The sequence below is a fragment of the Amphibalanus amphitrite genome, unplaced genomic scaffold (genome assembly GCF_019059575.1).
Source record: "Amphibalanus amphitrite isolate SeventyFive unplaced genomic scaffold, NRLGWU_Aamphi_draft 000436F_arrow, whole genome shotgun sequence".
Taxonomy (NCBI): domain Eukaryota; kingdom Metazoa; phylum Arthropoda; class Thecostraca; order Balanomorpha; family Balanidae; genus Amphibalanus; species Amphibalanus amphitrite.
This window is the reverse complement of record NW_024881930.1, coordinates 258,878-276,643: the sequence shown is the minus strand read 5'-3', so window position 1 is coordinate 276,643 and position 17,766 is coordinate 258,878. Positions and strand designations below refer to the sequence as shown.

At 52.4% G+C, this 17,766-nt stretch overlaps 3 protein-coding genes across 3 annotated transcripts in view; all 3 read left to right on the top strand.

The window, feature by feature from the left end:
- Positions 1–7,483, top strand: part of LOC122391410 — a 50,418-nt gene extending 42,935 nt beyond the window's left edge. Inside the window, exons 4-8 of the mRNA XM_043385283.1 lie at positions 2,093–2,220; positions 3,688–3,747; positions 4,799–4,996; positions 5,736–6,018; positions 6,245–7,483. Of these exons, the coding sequence (XP_043241218.1) occupies positions 2,093–2,220; positions 3,688–3,747; positions 4,799–4,996; positions 5,736–6,018; positions 6,245–6,915 (1,340 nt within the window). The 3' untranslated portion in view covers positions 6,916–7,483. The remainder of the gene's footprint in view (positions 1–2,092; positions 2,221–3,687; positions 3,748–4,798; positions 4,997–5,735; positions 6,019–6,244) is intronic.
- A 612-nt stretch (positions 7,484–8,095) lies between these two features.
- Positions 8,096–17,766, top strand: part of LOC122391419 — a 35,995-nt gene continuing 26,324 nt past the window's right edge. Inside the window, exon 1 of the mRNA XM_043385312.1 lies at positions 8,096–8,380. Within this exon, the coding sequence (XP_043241247.1) occupies positions 8,355–8,380 (26 nt within the window). The 5' untranslated portion in view covers positions 8,096–8,354. The remainder of the gene's footprint in view (positions 8,381–17,766) is intronic.
- On the top strand, positions 12,085–14,709 carry LOC122391420 (GTP cyclohydrolase 1-like). Its single transcript, XM_043385313.1, has one exon. The coding sequence runs from the start codon at positions 12,361–12,363 to the stop codon at positions 13,207–13,209; it is 849 nt and encodes a 282-aa protein (XP_043241248.1). The 5' UTR covers positions 12,085–12,360; the 3' UTR covers positions 13,210–14,709.

Genomic DNA, 17,766 nt, shown 5'->3' with positions numbered 1-17,766 from the left:
TTGCAAACGATTCAGCATTGCAACTGCACCAATCAATTGAATCTATCTCTGTGTTTATTGGGACCAATGCCCATTATTGTGTCCCTACATTCAGTCTGCCGGACCTGGGTTGGTGCTCCTGGCCTAGTCACAAAGACGTGGTCGCCGTCATTGAGTCACCGTGCTCAATTAACGTGCACTGCTGGATAAACACAGACGACATCCGTTATCACTTCTCACGATTAGACTGATTTTAATTCCGTCTTGGGCGCGGAGCCGCAATGTCGTGCATTTGTGAACAGACACGTAATTAATGATTCAGTTTTCTTCAGCTGTAACCACGAATGGTGCTTCGGTAGCTACGGAATGTCAGTGGAACGTTCAGTCGTAATTAGTTTTGAATTGATTTGATATTTTAGATATCATTGATTTCCACTACGATAGCTTTGATATCCACTATCCCTATCCCAAGAAATACTCAAGGGAAACTGACTAAATTTTTAGTGGAATAACTCGCAAGGTAATTTTTCTGCTTGTTCGATAAAAGCAGCTATTTTTTCAGATATGTAGTTTTTGTACCGCTAATCTTCGTAGTTTGTTCGCTGAAGGTTGTCTTGTAAGCAGATGTCGGCACCACCAGTTGTTACCAAAACAGCTGCGCCGCAGTTCAGAGCCAAGTGGTTACGCTAACCCACTGAGGTAGTGGCCTTACCACGTCATGGTCGTCAGTGAGCAGCCCGGCATTAGTGGCGCTATCTGCGTGTAGATCTCTCAGGGACAACTCCCTGCATACGCCTCCACTCGCCGTCCCGGCTAAATAAGCCTCGGCTAATATGGGCAGCGGGCCCGCCCGGCCTGACATCTGGAATCCAGCTCCGGCCAGACCGGGACGGGCCTCCGCTGCCCCCGCGCGACCATGGTCCGCGCGCTTCGGAACGGACTGAAAGAAGGCTGTTTTGAGATACATATACTCAGTGGTGTTTTAGTCATGCCTATTTGTTGGTTACTGGATCAAATATTTGATATTTCACCAACCGTCAGTTAGTGCGAACAGCACCTCTCTCCATCTTCTGTACCGTTCTGTGACCCCAAACCGTACCCAACCTCTCCTCTCCTCTTCGTTCCGCCGTGGCCGTCTGCGGACTCCCTGTGGGCGGGTGGGCGTCTCCCAAACCACGTAACCTCGACTTCGGGCCTATGGCGTCACAGCCTGGCGTGGGCGATGTGCTGTCGGGTCGGTACAGTGTCAGCGGCGTACGGATGTCGCCGGGGACAATGGGCGTGACACCGGTACGGGCAGCCTTACTTGGCCGTGGCCTCGTCTGGCCGTGTATGTCAAGCCGAGGAGACGAGCCCAGGCTTCAGACAGGACGACGTTTTGTCTAGTTGTAACATTAGCGAGATGTCCACTGTTCTTGCTCGGCTGCTGGGTATATGATCTCATGCCGCGTTTTCGCCAGCATGAGGTGCGTTGTTCCTGGCCGTAGCTGGCCTGGCGGCGGTCCGTTGTTGTTTCTATTGTGGATTTATAATTGATTATCTCGGTCGTTGATCCGGTATTGTTGATCGGGAGCGCGCTGACCCGAGCTCTGACCGTTAGTTGTTCGGTATTGTCATGACTCAGGTGGCTCTGCGCCTCGCCTGTGTTCCGGGTTATCCTCAATACAAGCTCCCGCTCCTCCGCTTGACGTCGTCGCGGTTTGACCATATGATGCGGCGGAGCCCCCCCCCCCCCCCCCCCCCCGACACCTGGCCGGAAATGAGCCGCTGATGTGACAATGATACGGGTGGGTGGAGCTGACGGTGGCAGCTTTCCGGGACGTGTTTGAAGCCAGGCTGCCGACAGCGCCCACGGAACGAAACCCATAACGGAGGGCGTCAGAGTGTGCGGTGCTGATTGACCTACTTCTGATGGAAGAGGGCCTCTGGACGCCTGATTTCATCGGCGTGGACCTGTCACCCTGCATGGTCAACAGTCCTTAGCTGACCATTTGCCTCTCTATTGACTAGGGTAATCCTGATTGACAGGACTGCGTTGGCTGTGACTCCACCCCTGCCGACGCCCACTCTACCCTCCCTCTGACTCTCTCCCTCTCTTCCCTCTCTCCCTCAGGGACGAACCGGGCTGGTCTGACGCCTCGAAAGCCGGACCGGGGCGGCTCCGTGCGGAGCGAGACGCCCCGGCTGAGGGTGGCCTTTGAGACGGACGAGACGACAGAGACGGCCCCCGAGTCTCCTCAGGTGAGCTTAGAGATGTGTCACTGCTACAGGCCACCGCTCGGAGCTGACTCATGTGTGGGTCGTGGCCAGGAAACACTTAAAACGCAGCAAGGGAGGGACGGAATATGCGAATGCCTCTGACTAACGTCGTACGGAGAAATATGGCGTGTCCGCTGGGGGCACCTATCGTGCGCCGTTTGTCAGGCTTTATCAGCGTATGTTGACGCATACCTTGTCAACGCCTTCTCAATGGCATTGTCAATAGACGCCGGGCGAATTGAGCCCGCCACTCGAAGGAGGCGGAATGCATGAGGAAACGCATGGGGTGCGTGCGCCGCGGGTGTTTGTAGTTATGTAACGCACACGTAGCTGCGAGGCCGGTTAGTATACCGGTGCGTAGGTTTGTTTTCAGTGTGGGTGTACCGATTGGAGCGACTCGATGCGTGATTGTAGGTTAGTACGTATGTGGATGCGTGAGCTCCGTGAGCGTGCTTTCGCCAGCGTGTGCGTTGTGACGTGTGCCGTGCTGTGTGCCGCGCTTTGTGAGTCATTTGACCGCATTCCCTCTGTTTGCCGCTGATTGCTGGCTTATTGCCTTTTCTATTGACACAGTGGCTCGTGTGACGGCCTTGTCTGAACGTTGAACAAGGCTCCTCTGCGTGTGTTTTGTGCGCAGAGTATTTCGTGTTTGATCAGCTGTTGTGCAAAGTTGCGAGCATCTGTCGGCTAAGGCTTGCTGCGCAGGTGCTGTGATTTACAGACCGTGAGCTGTGACAGCTACCTTCGTCAGTCTTTGTGAGGCTGGGTGCGATATCGATGCAGCTATATCGCGTTTACTGAGCGGTGCAGTGTGTTTTGTTTGTGATGCGCTGTAACAGATCAAAGCAGACCAAGTCACGTCACGTCTCACTCTCATCTCCTCGCCCCGTTTGGCCTTGAAGCAGTGTGATCTTTAACCTTGTTCCTCTTTCGTGATGTCGGCCCAAATCTCTTCTAGCTGTATTCACCATCACGCGATTCAGATTCGACTATGCATGACGGATATCAGAGGCATTTGCGGTGGTCTTTGAGTCAAAGTACCCAGACTGGAGTGTAAGGAGCACAAAGTGCCAGTGTTCCGCACACCCGAGCCGTTTTTTAGCATGCATCCTTCTAGGATAGTCGTGGAATAAATTTATGATACCTTACGGCATTTACCGGCAAAGCTAAAGCCTGGTTCACGAACCGTAACGTTTAAACCGTGACCTTCTGAGGGATAAGTGTAGTTCTTGTATGGTTTGCAACGACGTGATATTTAACTACTGTAACGATTGTGAAGACGTTGGAATGTGAGAAGCTGTGGCTGATGTGATCTTAAATACGCTCATAATGTTGTCGCTAATAACGAAATCGTGTGCGTTCTCGACATCCAAGTCTTCATTTGCTGCTCCGCACATGTCACGACTGTCACGCTAAGCCTATGATAACCACTGTTTGTTCTCTCCTCAGGTGTCGTCTGCCTCTCCGACGGTGGCGGACTCTCCCACCAATGGCCTGCCGTCGAACCAGGTACGAGTACGGGTACGGCTCGTGTGACCGGACAGGCACCAGCCCCGGCCGCCGGCGACCGGACTGACTTCGGTCGTGTCTCGTTAGCTGCCGGGGACATCCCGGACGCCACGAGCGGCTCCCACGGACGGGGTGGGGCGGATATACCCGCTGTGGGAACGCCCGGGCCGCCTCGAACCCCTAGACACGACCGGGCGTGGCTGTGCTCTTTGGGCGGGTGGTCATGATCCCCGTTATACGGCGCTCGGCGGAAAATATAAGCAGATAAAATACTCAGCCAGACGGGTTTACGGTTATGAGATACGGAAAGCATTTTGTTCACCTTTGCGGTTTATGGGCCATGTTTCTTATTTTAACATCGAAACACATGGGCGGTTTCTGGTTTTATCGCAAACGAAGAAAGCCTGGGTATGGAAAAGAAATGCGGGAAGTGTTTTGCTCACCTTTTCGGTTTATAGGCTACGTGTCTTATTTTACCATCGAAACGCATGGGCAGTTTCTGGTTTTATCTCAAAAGAAAGCTGAGATGGACACCGGCAAGCCGTGGCAAGTGTGATGAGCACGAGCATGACCTCATGTAAATGCGGATGCATAGTGACCAATGCATCTGCTTTCATCGCCACCTCGGCAGCGTTTCCCGTCCGCGACAATGCAAATTGCAAGTCCTGTCTGCCTGTCGCTACCTGAAGCGTAGTTATTCTCACTTTTAGACTTTTGACCTTGTGCTAACACTGTTCTGATTGGTCATCGTTTAAATATTTTGCTGCTTATTTGCTTATGCTCAGCTTCTTGGGAAGTTGTCTCTTCTGTCGATATGTGATCATCTAAATGATCAACCATCTGTATTTATCCAAAGCGGATGTGTTACGATGCTATTTATATCTAATCTTATATAGTTAATTACAGCTATTTATATTTAGCATACCCATCAGTCCAACCCAGGCGTCACCCGTGTCTGTTTTAGGCATTTACCGATCTCCACATTATCTCGTATCCATCCCACCGGTATGAGCCCCACCCATCTGACATCTCTCCGTCTGTGTGTCGCCAGGCGCCGCTGCCACCCACCCCTCCCACATCATCGTCACCATCAGCATCAGCAGCAGGCGCGGACGCCGAGCTGCCGCGTCAGCGGCCGTCGCGCGTCAGCCTCCGCAAACAGACGTCGGTTGTACATGCGAACCTGGAGGAAAACTACGACGCCGTCACCGCCAGTAACCACGAGGCGCTGCTGCAGCTGCTAGATCAGGTAGGTATGGGAGGAGTGGGGGATGGAGGGGGACGGGTTGAGGCGTGGGTGGTGACTGAGTGGTGCGCTGGTGGTGTTTGATGATTGGTGGACGGGTGATCGGTCTAGTGACGGGGATGGTGGGTGCTGGTTGGTGAGACAGAGGAGTGGTGTTAGTGACTGGTGAGCGAGAGATAGTACTATGGAAGGTATGACATTTGGTGCAGGGACGGGTGGTGTTTTATTTACGGTGACAGAGGCACGCCGGATAAACGGGTGACGACGGGACACTGGGTGATACGAACTGGGTGATTTAGGAGACGTGGTATTTGGGGACTGGTGAACGATGGGCAGGATTGGTTACGAAGACGGTGGGTGGTGAGAGTGACTCCGTCGATCGTGGACGCCGCCGGCAGACTCGTGAGCAGACGGAGAAATTGTGCGTGGGCCACGTGAGAGCCTCGCTCGCAGTCGGCGGGGGCGGGTGAAATGCGAACCTCAGCGGGTGGTGGGCCGTTCCCCGATAAATATTGATTCGGTTGCCGTCCGTTTGTTCATCGATTTTTTCGTTTATTGCCATTTGTGTTTTCATAAAAAGGACTTTCCTATTTTTATGCTATACGATTCAAGATCTCCATGCTATTTTTTGCTCGTGCTGAAGCTCATGCTGAAGTGGCGGATGGTAACTGCTACAGATGGCCGATCTCGGTACTATAGTTCGCGTCATCTATCACGCTCTAACTCCCGTCCCGTCCGCCAGGTGTCGGGCCGGCGGCCGGTGCCGGCCGCACTGCGGCCGCTCGAGCACAATCCGGCGCTGGCGTTCACCCACTTCAAGGTGTCTCCGGAGACGCACGTGACGTGCGGCCGGCGAGCGTTCCTGCGCGCCACGCACCGCGATCAGCCGGTACTGCTGATGCTGAGCAGTGAGCCGGCGGCCACCCCGGCCGCCTCTCTGCCGCCGGTGGCCATGTTCCGTGACCTGGTGCAGGGCCACCTGCTGCCGCGGGCCAGCACCGGATCCTACACCTCCGCCATGCAGGGTGAGCAGAAGGGAATGTGTAGAAGCTCACATGAAATGAGAGCTGTTGGAGAGATATTTACAGACTCTACAGTCTACTTCATACCGAGGCCAGGGAGAAGTTTCCTTGGTAGATATTGTTTGTACTTTGTAAAACTTGCATTGACTTTGCGAGATGAAGAGATGAATCAAGCTTGTGTTTCCTAGTATTCCTCTAACCCCGCTGTGTGTGTCTCCCTCTCTTACAGCGACGGTGTGGGTGCTGCCGCCGGTGACGGTGCGCCCGCTCTGGGAGGTGGTCTGCGCGCAGCCGGAGGTGGTCGGGCCGCAGCAGGAGCAGCAGGTGTGTCTGCTGCTGCTGCAGACGGTCCACCACCTGCTGCAGCTGCAGGCGCGCGGACAGACGTTCGTCGACCGCTCCCTCTGCGAGCTGGTGGCCGCCGACGCCGAGGGCGACCCGCAGAGCCGCCTGGTGGCCGTCTACGGCAACTACGAGGGCCGCCAGAAGCTGACCGGCTGTCAGGCGGCTCTGGCCGTCATGCTGCGGATGCTGGGTGTCCAGGACGCGCTGGAGCGGGTCACCGACGGCCGCGGGGTCAGCGTGCCCGACGTGCCCTCACTGAACGCGTTCGAGCTGCTGGCCAACCTGCTGCTGCGAGAGGACGCGGCGGCGCTGGGCCGCGCGCGCGCCGTCCTAGAGTTCCTGCTCTGGGGGCCCGCCGACCTGGAGCTGACTGAGGGAGAGGACGCCCTGCAGCGCTGGCTCGACCTCGAGCGGGCCACCGTGCTCAACAACCTGATCCGCACGCAGAAACTGTGGAGCGTCGAGCTCTCGGTGCTCGAGGAGTTCCGACTCATGTTTCTGGTCAACACGGACGCTGCCACTCTCCGGGACGCCTCTGAGCTGCTCGATATCTGAGCGGCGACTCTGAGTGACTCAGCCGTGACTCTGCCGTGACTCAGCTGCGACTCAGAGACGACTGAGTTCAGTCCATGACTCCGTGTTATTCTTTGTACTGCGCCAGATGTGTGACAGAGCTCCTAACGCGACTCGTGCCCTTATAGTTCTGCCCTGGTATGTATGTGTTTCGTGTTGTGCTCCTGGGACCGTAACAGCAATTCTGACAAACTGGGAGGGGAGGGGGTGCTCCAGGCAGCTGTGCTGGTTGTGACGTAGATGCCTACCGAAGGATCGGCTGGACTGGCGCGGTGTGTTTCGACCGCTACAGGCCGATCATGTGATATTGGAACTGGAGAGTTGTGTTTAGGAGTCTGCATCTCTGCAACGGAGGTGTCTCACCAGCCCCGCTGTTGCCGCTCTCCTGGCGAGGAGTGGCGTCGCCCTCCCGACCGTACGGTGGGACGGCTTTCGTGAAGCTTGTGCTGCCTACGCGGGCGTCCTGCGCTGAAACTGTATTATATCGCCGTGGTGATTTTAACAGCCACTTATATTTTTACTAATCGTGAAATGCATTTCGTAGATTGTGGCCCGTGTTTGACGTTTGAAAAGTTCGAGTTGAGATGATACGATGCGAGATTCACTTATCAATTAGCCTCCACTTTTACTGCGACTTTGCCACGCGGACCTTCAACCGTTCATGCATTATGGTAAATGAAATTTAATGGAAGCTTTTCGAATGGAAGGATTCGGTTTGCGTAGCATGAAGTATTATTGGTTCTTTAATTCCACAACATCAACATTACCCTATACCACCATTATCAATATCAGCCATTTCCCGGTCATGACAGTCGAAACCAGCAATTGAGTAATTCAGTTCTGGTATTTCATTCTTTTAAGCTGTGAACGCTGTTAAAAGGCGAGTTACGGAGCTACAAGGAATAGAAAACAAAAAGTTTCCCTTGGCGGGAATCGGAAATTTGTAAGGATGTTAGATTTGCGTACCCGCTCCAATGAAAGAGCCGGCAGCTCTAATTTGGTGGACGCAGCAGCTAAATTATTCAGCGGAAAACCACTGCGAACAGCTGACTACTGTCGCCATGATCGTCGCTTCACAACAAACACAAAGGCCAAGACAAAGGCCACAATCCGATGAGTCACGAGGACAACGGCGTAGCAGGCTGGAGGCGTTGGGGAAAAGTTCGAGTTGTGGTGGGATTGGGTGGGATTTTATTTGCAAAGTAAATAGTGATCACTTTTAGTTTCTTCACGGCGGTGCAGGGCTAGCTCAAGTTATGTTGCGACTTACGGCTCTGCTCTGACAGCCTCTGACAGCAACGACAGAAGGTTGAAGGCCAACACACGAATCGAAGATATGTTTGGTTTATAATTTCCGTGCTTGCTGTTCACTTTCTTGAAACTGAGCTGCCTTTTGCCAGAAAATTGGATATTTTATCTTGATGAATTCCAGTGACACCTATTCAAGGTAAGTCAAAGCCTAATTAAAAACCAGTCAAAGTCTTTCTTCATTTCAATCGATATGATTGTTAATAGTTGAATTTAAAAATGCATTTCAGGTATTAAATCTTCCATTTTCGATCTTTTAAGTTTAAATGTTTTTTCACACACCTTGTCCTTAGGGCTGTTTACGGGTACTGTGTGCGGTTGGACTGTACACAGCCTTCAAGCTCCGCCCACTGTGTCCCTACGTCGGTCTTCTGTGGCCGCTGTGGCCGGTCCCAACCGGCCACCGCACGCAGCCGTGATGTCAGAACTGCCTACCCCAAGCCTGCAGCACACACCGCACTCAGCAGTTTGTGGTGCCAGTGAACACCACTCTTATTCAAACTCAAGAGCTGAGGAAGCAGTGGCCAAGGCACTGATTGGTTGTGGCTTATTGTCGAATGTCAGCGCTCCAATCCTGCTGACTTGCTTATGTTTCTCGGATTTTCATTTCAAGTTGAGGCTCACGTAGATGTGGGCATGCTGAAGGCTATATAAATTATAAACTGGCATGCTGTTCTCCAATGACAGAAGGGATATGACATTGGGCTACACATGGCTGAACCGGAAGCATACTGATAAACAATGAACTAATAGTGCGCGCGCACTTGCGCAGGTGCTTTGACCATCATTTGCTAATTTGAGTAATTTGAAATACTTTGCTTGACAGAACTGCTATTCTGATCTTTCTTATCATCCCTAGTGTTGGGCATCAGCTAGGTTGACAAAGTATTATATGAATGGTAAATAATGACAGAAAGTTGCTGGCAGCAACCTATGGTCAAGGGAAGTTGTTGCAAATTAGTGGATCAAGCCATTTGTGAGAAGGTAATGGATTCATATTTGGTACCTTCTGTGGAAATGAAATGCAGTAAACATGAGCTTTAAATGCACAACTGCAAAACAGGATCCAGGCAGAGCATGAGCATTGAGCAAGTTGGAGGAGCTTGTTTCACTGTCCAAGGCTTGCTGATTAGAGTGTGATTATCCCCACAAGACATGATCATAAATATGCACCCGCCAGTTTCAAGAATAGCAGCTGGATACAAGGGCACATAGCTGGACATTGGTGATATGGATTATTTTGTGCCAAGCCTAGCAACCTTGTTATGTGCTGGGCTATGAATGGCAGTCCAGGACATGACTCCATGCTTCCAGTTGCAGTTTTCTGAATGTGGAAAGTGATTTTCATCCATCTTTATCTTCTTCATCTGATATAGTTGACAGTGTGTTTTGATAATTGTTATATGCTTATTGATTATGTATGGCAAGTTTATGGCCTTTGATTTTCCTAGGCATTTTATTTCTTGATAATTTTCAGAAAATGGCTACACTGTTGTAGTCTGTCACCATAAAACAATACCATGCAAGATCAGGATGAAATGCACCCACCCAATGAATGAATGGTGCAAGAAGTTGTGCATGGCTCTCAGACTCCTTTCAATTCTGAATTTTAAATCATGCTTTCACCTGATTCATGTTGGATATTGTGTGCATTTGAGGAAGAGCCTGGAGATCTGAACCTAAAGCAGTGTCACTTGATGGGACTGAAAGTGCTCCCAGGTCAGCCACTGTGGCATACTTTTAGGGCATTAATATTAATGCCTTACATTGTGCATAAGTAGGCACTGTAGTGCATGGTAATGCATTGGGCACCTCTCCACCAAACTATGCATTCATTTAGCACCCAGCTATGCTGATAGTGCTGGTATTGATAACACTATCTGCTATCAGCATCCTGTGGCGTCATTGCTTGTCAGGTGCTGTTACACCTATGCCCAAGGCTGTATGACCGCAGTGGCCACCTAGTTTGTCTACATCTGATCCCAATCAATGGCACTAGTTTTCGATTTTGGATTCGTGGCACTAGTGCGTGCAACAATGACGATTAGCATGAACCTCAGTAGCCGGGCGGCGGACGGTCAGCAGGACTAGTTATCTCACATTACCCCAAACTCCGTATCCAGGGCTGGCCGCCGTTGCTACCGCCATCTGCGGGCCGGTCGGCACCTGGTGCCTCCGTCTGGTGCGGTGTTGGGGCCACTGACGGCAGGATGGTGGTTAACCGCAGGTTGTTTGAAATAGACTTCCACTATTCGTTAGAATTGTGTTTTTCTATTTAAACACAACCGGATATCTCGCTGATGGGGGTGACACTGGCATGCTGCCAACCGAATGGTCCTGGCCAGTGGAAAGCTCTCACCCTCAGACTGTTGGGCACAAAGCCGTGCCAGGGCTAGTCCAGCTGGGACGGGCCTGGCGGGACGGTCGTTGTCAGTGAACGAGTCGGCGAGTTTCGTAGAGCTGCCACTTGTCACCTCACAACCGTGTCAGAGATCGGGGCTGTCCAGTCCAGACGACTCGGACAGTCCTCCGACCTTCGCAGGCCTTTCCGGGTGACGTGAGCTATCGAGGCTGGTCGGTCCGACTAAATCAGACTGGAAAAGGATGGATTACGTTAGCGCCGGCCAGTAAGTAGCGAGTCGGGATGCTTGTTCCCGACAGTGTTGTAGTGAATTCACAATTGGATACGAATTGCGATACCCCTGACTCTACCGGATTTAGATTGAGTGTCAAAAAAGCAGCAAGCTCCCTCAAATGAGGTCTTATCACACATGTGTTGGAAAACATTACCGACTTTCACAATATCGTTTTGCGTTGCGACCCCTCCTCATATTGCCTGTGCTCAGTGAACCGTGACCGATATCCGACCTCTCCTTTCCCTCTCCGGGGGGGGGGGGCCTCCCTAACCTCTCCCCCCGGGGGGGGGGTTAGGGAGTCATTGTGACGCTGGGGGTCATTGTGTCCCGCCGCCGCCACACCGCCTAATGGTGCGTCTCGCCATCGGCAGCGGCCATTGAGCAGGCCATCCGGTCCCGCGCTGTCACCGTTACCGATCGGCCTCCCTAAGTACCCGGCGTGAGGGGGCGCCATCGGACGGTCACGTGGTCGGCATATGTTACGGCGCCCGAACTGGTAGCCGGGTCACGTGAGCGGGCGGCGGGGTAACATGTGACGGGCCGACACGGGCAGCGAAATGGCCCAAATGGAAATCCAATGGAGCCGGCGCCCGGCTGGAAGGCGTGAATTTGTGGCTGACGTGGCTGTTGGGTGGCGATGCAAATGACGGTGCCCGCGACATTAGCGTGGGCTGAAATTCCAGACTAGCGTGGCCAATCGCATTTGTTAAGTCAAGCGCAACTAATCCAGAGAATTTCGGAGAGAACTCAAGAGTTGGATGAATTTTGGAGGGTTAGATGAAGGGACGTAATGCGCTGATCTAAGTGGTGGTGGCGTTTTAACACCCGTTCCCTAAAGTTTTTCAATGCAAAAATTCGAATGCAAAAACGGCGGCGCTGTTTTTGCGAATATGTATCTTAAAAACCATTTAGATGTCACGTCCAATCAAATCCAAAGGCGTCTAGAAAACACGTACTCGGTGCGTACTCTAATCCGATTAGCTCAGCAGTCTTCCGTTTATGAACAATGACACAGTTCTCTGGAGCCTGTCACGAACTTGGCCGCTGACATTGACATGTGCCAGAAGAGCTGTCTGCGTGCTGTCGTCGTGTGGGGCGGATCGGTCCGCCGCAGTCCGGTCCCTCTCCGGCCGCACAGGGGCGCGGGCCTTTCCCAGGCGCCGCACCGCCGCCGGAGGCAGCGGCCGCCGCCCGGCCCGGTCGGCGCAACAGTCTCGGCACGCCGTCGGCAGCGGCTGGTCGGTCGATACGTCAGTGGGAGGCGCGCGGCCGGTCGGAGCACACCTCTCGCGCCAGTCGCTGCCGCCTGCTCCAGCAGTCGCGCCAGACGTCCGAGGTCACAGCAGCCAGACCGCCTGGGCTCTGTTTAATCTGTGGCGTTGTTTATCGGGAATTGTCTGGCGCACAGAGCTGACCTCTGAGGCCCAGTGTTACGCGCGTGGTGTGATCAGTGAGAGAAGCTAGTGTCTGAATCGGTGCAGCCATGAACGGAGATCGTCCCGAGGGCACCAACGGCCGGCACAAGAGCGGTGATGCCACCAACGGCCGCCACAAGAGCGGTGATGCCACCAACGGCCGCCACAAGAGCGGTGATGCCACCAACGGCCGCCACAAGAGCGGTGATGCCTCCAACGGCCGCCACAAGAGCGTCGACGGCGAGGACGGCGAGCAGCAGGAGGTGATGGGCCCGCTGGTGCGGCGGCGCAGCTCGCTGGCGCACGCCAAGTGCATGTTCCACAACGACCTGGAGCTGGACCACCGTCCGACGGCCAAGGACAAGCTGGTGGGCAGGATGGCCGACAGCTACCGGGACCTGCTCACCTCGCTCGGTGAGGACGTCAATCGCGACGGCCTGCTCAAGACGCCCGAGCGGGCCGCCAAGGCGCTGCTCTACTTCACCAAGGGCTACGACCAGACCATCCAGGAGGTGCTCAACGAGGCCGTCTTCAACGAGGAGCACGACGAGATGGTGATCGTCAAGGAGATCGAGATGTTCTCCATGTGCGAGCACCACCTGGTGCCGTTCATGGGCAAGGTGTCGGTGGCCTACCTGCCGCGCGGCCTGGTGCTCGGCCTCAGCAAGGTGGCGCGTATTGTGGAGATCTACAGCCGCCGGCTGCAGGTCCAGGAGCGGCTCACCAAGCAGATCGCGCACGCGCTCATCGAGGCTATCAACCCGAGCGGCGTGGCCGTCACCATCGAGGCCACGCACATGTGCATGGTGATGCGCGGCGTGCAGAAGATTAACGCCAAAACGGTGACCAGCTGCATGCTGGGCGTGTTCCGCGACGACCCCAAGACGCGCGAGGAGTACCTGGCGCTGATGCGATAGGCGCCGGCCGGGGAGACGGTCAGAGAGGACGTGGCAGCGGAAGTCGGGGGGAGGGCAGTGGAAGACGAGATGGAAGGAGAGGGATCGGGCGATAGTGGATCGCACACCGCTTGAGGGTGGAGAAGGTGATCCTGAAGATTAGCAAAGGAAGATATTTGTTATTCAGAGGCGTAAGGAAATAATAAGATCTTAGCTATGAAGGAATACGTCAAAAATATAACCAAACTTTGAACACAAACCTGAACTTCGGTACCTACCTAGCACATTATTATATGTAATATGAAAGAACCAAGAAAGAACCGTGAGATACAAGAACATTACCCATGGGCTTCTCGAATTAAAATGTGAAAAAGGCTGGGAAGGAAGGCAAGTGTGACAGTGAAGAGACTGTCGGTGTTCGGAAGGCACTGTTCATTCACGAACAGATTTCTCTCGACTGTCTCCCTGGCCCGCTATGCTTGTGAAACCTTTTTGTTGGCTTGACGGCGTGTGGATGGATTAGCGTTCATAGCAGGTACCTAATTGATATGCAAATAATTCCATTTATCACCAACTTTTGATCTTATTTATTTTACGTTAACTTGATGTCATTGGTCGGGTCAGAGCATTCGGATTTGAATCCAGTGGCTGCCTCATATCCGGATATGATTCTCTTTTACAGCGTCCTTCGATGTATTTTTCAACGAAAAATACGAAAAGTTCGAGTCAACGAAAATCTGACTGTGTCGTCAGATCGAGTCCCATGCATGACCACTGGGGTCAAAACACTCTGAAGTGAGTGGTTACCTGACCAGGGATAACTGGATGACGGATGGTCAAAGCTGGCCAGCCCCCCCCCCCCCTCAACGTGCGTTACCGTCATATATGCAGTGTGCTGTGTCGGGCTGGAGGCCCGCATTTGTTTGTGCTTTGTTAGGGTGGCGGGTGGTATTTAAGCAGTGAGCTCTTTAGTGCAATCCAATTTTGGATCTCCTACGGTGACCGTACCTATGCACTGTTCTCCGCAGATGTGTTACATTCTAGTCCTTTGCGTATCTAGTACCCTTCTCCCGGTGTTTTAACATTTTAGATGTTTCTTCTGTTCTTTTCGCCAAACATGGTTTTTACTCGCTGACGCGTAAAGCCCCGTTTCACAATGGGCCCCGCCGTTGATTGATGTAAGTGGTGTGTCGTCTCTCGTTGTGCTGCGCTCCGCCGCCGCTGTTGCTGCCACTACTGCTGCTGCTGTGGAGGGACCAGCACAGGACCACCTGCGGAGCGGCGGCGGCGGCGGCCCATGTGCCAAATGTAACCGTCTGTGACGAGCCGGGACCAAGTAACTGTATCGGGACCAACTGCGCGCGCTGTCGTGTGTCGGTGTGTGTGTCTGTCGGCGCCGTGAGCGCTGCCGTCGGCACGCTGTTGTGATCTGTAGTAGGTAGTCGGACCGGCCTAACGTGGTCGGCCGGCCCCAGTTGGTGTCGCAAAGCTCTCTGAGAAATAAACCACCCAAAGGTGTGACAGACTGTTTGATGGGAGAAGCGAGTTTGAGCTGATACGGACCTTTTAGATGGCCGTGTGTTGACCGACCCGGATGGTCTAACTTTGATCCTTATGATCGTAATGTTTATTTATGCAAACATCGTGCGAATGTATTACATAGTTTCGAGCATCAATATGCGCCCATTTGTGCACTTGCACTGTTTTATGTGTAACTTGGTACGGCGTTTTGAGTTTTACATCCTGAAGCTGGGTGAAGCGGTAGTCTGAGCGGATGAATTTTCTGGAAGCCGAGAAGCTCCTATCCGACGACTTGCGAGGATAAACATATTTTGGGATGCAAACGACACAAGCCCCGAAATTATTCCCATATCCTTTGGGGAGCCAGCATGGTGTACAGGTTCTGAAAGGAGGTTATGGTGGCCGCGTGGCTGGTTACCTGCTGTGTGCTCCCACAGGTAGCTGGGTAATCGCCAATCGGGCTCTGCTCTCGAGCTGTGCTCCTCATTTTTGCTTACGCGGGTCGGCAGGGCGTTGTCACCTGCCTGAGACGGATTCCCTCGGCAAGCTAGGAACCCCGCTCCAGCGGTGGGCGAGTTCGCAGGGACTCCTGCAGGGGAGATTGATCGAGTTCGACCGGTGGCAGGCAGCGGCGACGGTAGTATTGGCTTCATCAGAGGCTCTGGAGGGTGCTTGTCTTTGGGTGAAATCCTCCTCTAGAAACATTCGAGAATTTCTTGCGGCGTTAGCCCATCGCATGCAGAGAATCATATCGAGCCTTCTCTTCGCTGTGGTTCTGCACAGCAGTTTCATAACCGATTGGCATTTACTATTTTTCAGTCTGAACTGCAATTTTCTGGGTGTCGGCACAGCTCACTGGATCTGACGGCTGTAATATCAGTCATGGCCCCATCGCTCACCAGCCGACAGTCGCTACTCGCTTGGTTTGCTACATTTGAACAAAGTGACCCGGCGGGTCGATCAACCTGTGCACCAAGAAAGAACGAAATGGGAGTAGCTGACCCAAGGTCCCGCTGCGGCATTTACCTTGTGCCGTGGTCCACTTTCGGTCGATTAACTTTTCCGCTGTTCACTCAGCCAATAAACTTTAATGAGCCAAACATTTTCGACGCGAAAGAAGCGGTAAATGCTGACCAATAATAACCTGTTGACATTTTCAGCGGGTTAGTGGCGGCTTAGGATGTCTTGCGTTGCAACGTTGAAGGACGGAGGATAATCAGGTGGTGCTTGGTACGGGACTTGTGGCTGCATATATTTATATATATATTTTTTTGCATCACATCTCATACGTGTACTTTGACGAATCCATTAAGTCTGTGTGTTAGAGAGTTAAGCAATGAAACGCTCGGTGTTATTTTTTCGCTGTGATTAGGTATTATGTCAATCATGATTATGCTAATGCAAGAAATTGACCCAAAAACGGTGTGTATGCATCGGACTAAATCAGACCTTAGTTCTCAGCCGTTGGTATCGAACCCTTACCCATATAAAACAAACTCCAAATATGCATCACATCTTTTATCCAGAAGATCCATCCATCCATCCATCCATCAATCCATCCAAATCCATCTATTCAGCCATGATCATCACCCATACTGGCAGTCACGTAACACATTAGCCTAAAACCTAAGGCCAACGACAGGCACCACTCGCCATATCTGCAAGCCCAGACCTAATATCAGGCCACAAACAACTGACCCGAATCAACCTGGAGCACCTCTCCCTGAGTGATTGTACAGCCATCACCTGTGTCTGGGCGCGCCCCTACAGCCGCTGTTCTCGGCCGGGGCACAGTGGGCCAGGCGCTTCAAAAAAGCGGAATTAAATCAATGAGCACAGCTGCGGTGCCAAAAATGATTCGTTACAGGGTAAAATATCATGCTATAGCCGAATCCGATATCCATTTTCAAATTTGATTGGTTACGCTAGGTCACTGACCTATGACGTCATTATTTAATTTCTGCGCTGCACATATGCCTGGGACAGGCGGGCACTATGCCGCATTGGCCGCGCGTTTGCAGTCTTTTCGTGGTTTCAAGCGTTCAAACATGTGATATGATGTTGGTCCCATGCATTAGGGTGGGTGTAAAGGTCACCTGAAGGTCAGGTCAGGTCATTGACCTTCGATGACCTCGGTTCATTTTTTCGAGTTTTACATGTTTCTGGGCTAGTTTTTGGAGCTGAATTCGAATTTAGGAACCATTTGAACATTAACGAAGTAGTTTTGGTGCCTTCGTAACATGTTACGAAGCTGTCAGAGGCGGGTTGACACCTACTACGAATACCCGGCAGGACCCATACTGGTTGACCTGACCTGAGCTGACCCGACCTGGCCTAAATGCATGAAGACATCATCGGTGATCAAAACTAACATGATATTCGTGATCAGCATCCCGAAAACCCCTTAGCAGCCACACTATACGACGTTCTAACAGGTCCCGACTTTCGGCCATTGACCTGACCTCAGAGGTCACCATTTGACCTATGACCTTAAAACCGGGTACCGTTGGCTTCGTCTCGTGACGACCTACACGATGGTTTTTTCCGCGAGGCTCTAGCTCAATTAGGGGCCAAACGCGAGGAGGGTCGCATCCCCCTGTGCCGTCGAGGGATGCAAAACGGCCTATGCCGGCGAGGGTTAAACCCTTATTTGTCCATTTCGCGCAAAAATGCGCAAAATATTTGCATCGGGCAGCAAGCTATACACCTTGAGGAAAGTCAGGCAGCAAATATCTTCGTGTTGTTCGGTGATGTTTTCTTTATATCCTTATATAAATTCATTGCGTCGTTGCACTACCACGGTTCCGAACAGGCACTGTAAACCCCACCGCTACTAGTAAGCATGAAATAGTTCCCGGGAACTTGAGTACAAGAAACATGCGCAGAAATACCGGCTGTTTTTTTAAAGCTATTTTGTACGGAATAACTTTAATGATTTTACGCTGAGAGCTTTTGAATCGAGGGAACGGAAAATGGTACACAGCAGTCATTCTCATTTCCATCTCCAGTCGGTAAGTCCTACTTTGCGACGTTATAGCATTATCTGCCTTGACATTG